Source organism: Poecilia reticulata, linkage group LG16 (assembly GCF_000633615.1).
Source record: "Poecilia reticulata strain Guanapo linkage group LG16, Guppy_female_1.0+MT, whole genome shotgun sequence".
Classification (NCBI taxonomy): domain Eukaryota; kingdom Metazoa; phylum Chordata; class Actinopteri; order Cyprinodontiformes; family Poeciliidae; genus Poecilia; species Poecilia reticulata.
Genome location: NC_024346.1, coordinates 13,096 through 14,223, shown reverse-complemented (window position 1 = coordinate 14,223; position 1,128 = coordinate 13,096). Strand labels below are relative to the sequence as shown.

The 1,128-nt window shown below is 45.3% G+C and overlaps 1 protein-coding gene across 1 annotated transcript in view; it reads right to left on the bottom strand.

Moving 5' to 3' along the window:
- LOC103477510 (disintegrin and metalloproteinase domain-containing protein 15-like) overlaps positions 1-1,128 on the bottom strand; it is a 33,370-nt gene that overhangs the window by 19,239 nt on the left and 13,003 nt on the right. Inside the window, exon 5 of the mRNA XM_017309307.1 lies at positions 674-746. Within this exon, the coding sequence (XP_017164796.1) occupies positions 674-746 (73 nt within the window). The remainder of the gene's footprint in view (positions 1-673; positions 747-1,128) is intronic.

Here is a 1,128-nt window from a genome sequence, read left to right as displayed (position 1 = left end):
GGTGGCCGCGTGTCGGAACAGCCACCAGGAGGTCTTAGGTATTTCCCTGCTCCAGTCCAGCTGACGTCAATCGATGATTAACAGGCGTTTGCTGAACTGCAATCAGGTGCATCAGGCAGATTAAAGCAGGGAAACCTCTAAACATGTAGGTCAGTGAGCCTGGAGGACCAGGAAACTCTGCTCTACAGTATTTTATTATTATTATTGTTTGTTATTTACAGTTTTTGTGCGAACCTCTGCGGGGCAACAGAAGCTGTTTCTATTCTAATCCAGGACATTTCTCAGTTTGGTTTTATTTGGGTTTTCGTTGCTGCTGAAGGTTTCAGAACGCCGGCCGTTGGTTGTGGTTCTGGTTGCGTCACCGTTAGAGGGATTATCTGAGGATTTCTGTGTTTCCAGCTAATCTGAATAATCCCAGCTGAGCAGAAAAAGCTCCACATCATATCTGTAACAGTTTCCTCTGTGCCAAGTCGCTCCGGCCCAGAAAACCTCAGAACTCTCTGATCCCGCTGCAGGTCAGAGGTTCGCTAATCGGATCAGCTGGACCTGCAGGAGAACCGGGACGCAAAACGCCCAGAAATACAAAGAGCTGCTGAGCAAATGTGAACAAAACTCTGGTTCTGGACCGGACCGCCTGAGGGTTCTTAAACTGAGTGACTCAGCAGAACCGAGCCGGAGTGGATGAGTCAGCAGATTTCTGCAGTGTCAGCAGAACCGGATCGATGTTGGGAAACCAGAGAAGCTTCCTGAGTCCAACAGCAAGAGGCTGAACGCAGAAACACAATGGTTTAATTCATTAGGATTATTAATCTGAAACCAAGAAAATACCTTCAGTCACGGTTCTGTCTGAACAAACCAGAACCAGAACTTTTCCTTTAGAATATTCAATCATATTTCAATCATAAAGACCAGAATTTATCTTTAATCAGTGGTGGCTAAAGAGCTAGCAGAGTTAATGCTCAAGTGCTAATTATAAACGTCAGCTCCACTAATGATAAATTGCTACACCGCTGTGTGGCCAAGTGGAAGCTAATGCTAAAGCGCTGTACTAACATGGTATTTAGTGGAAGCTAATGCTAAAGCGCTACACTAACATGGTATTTAGTGGAAGCTAATGCTAAAGCGCTA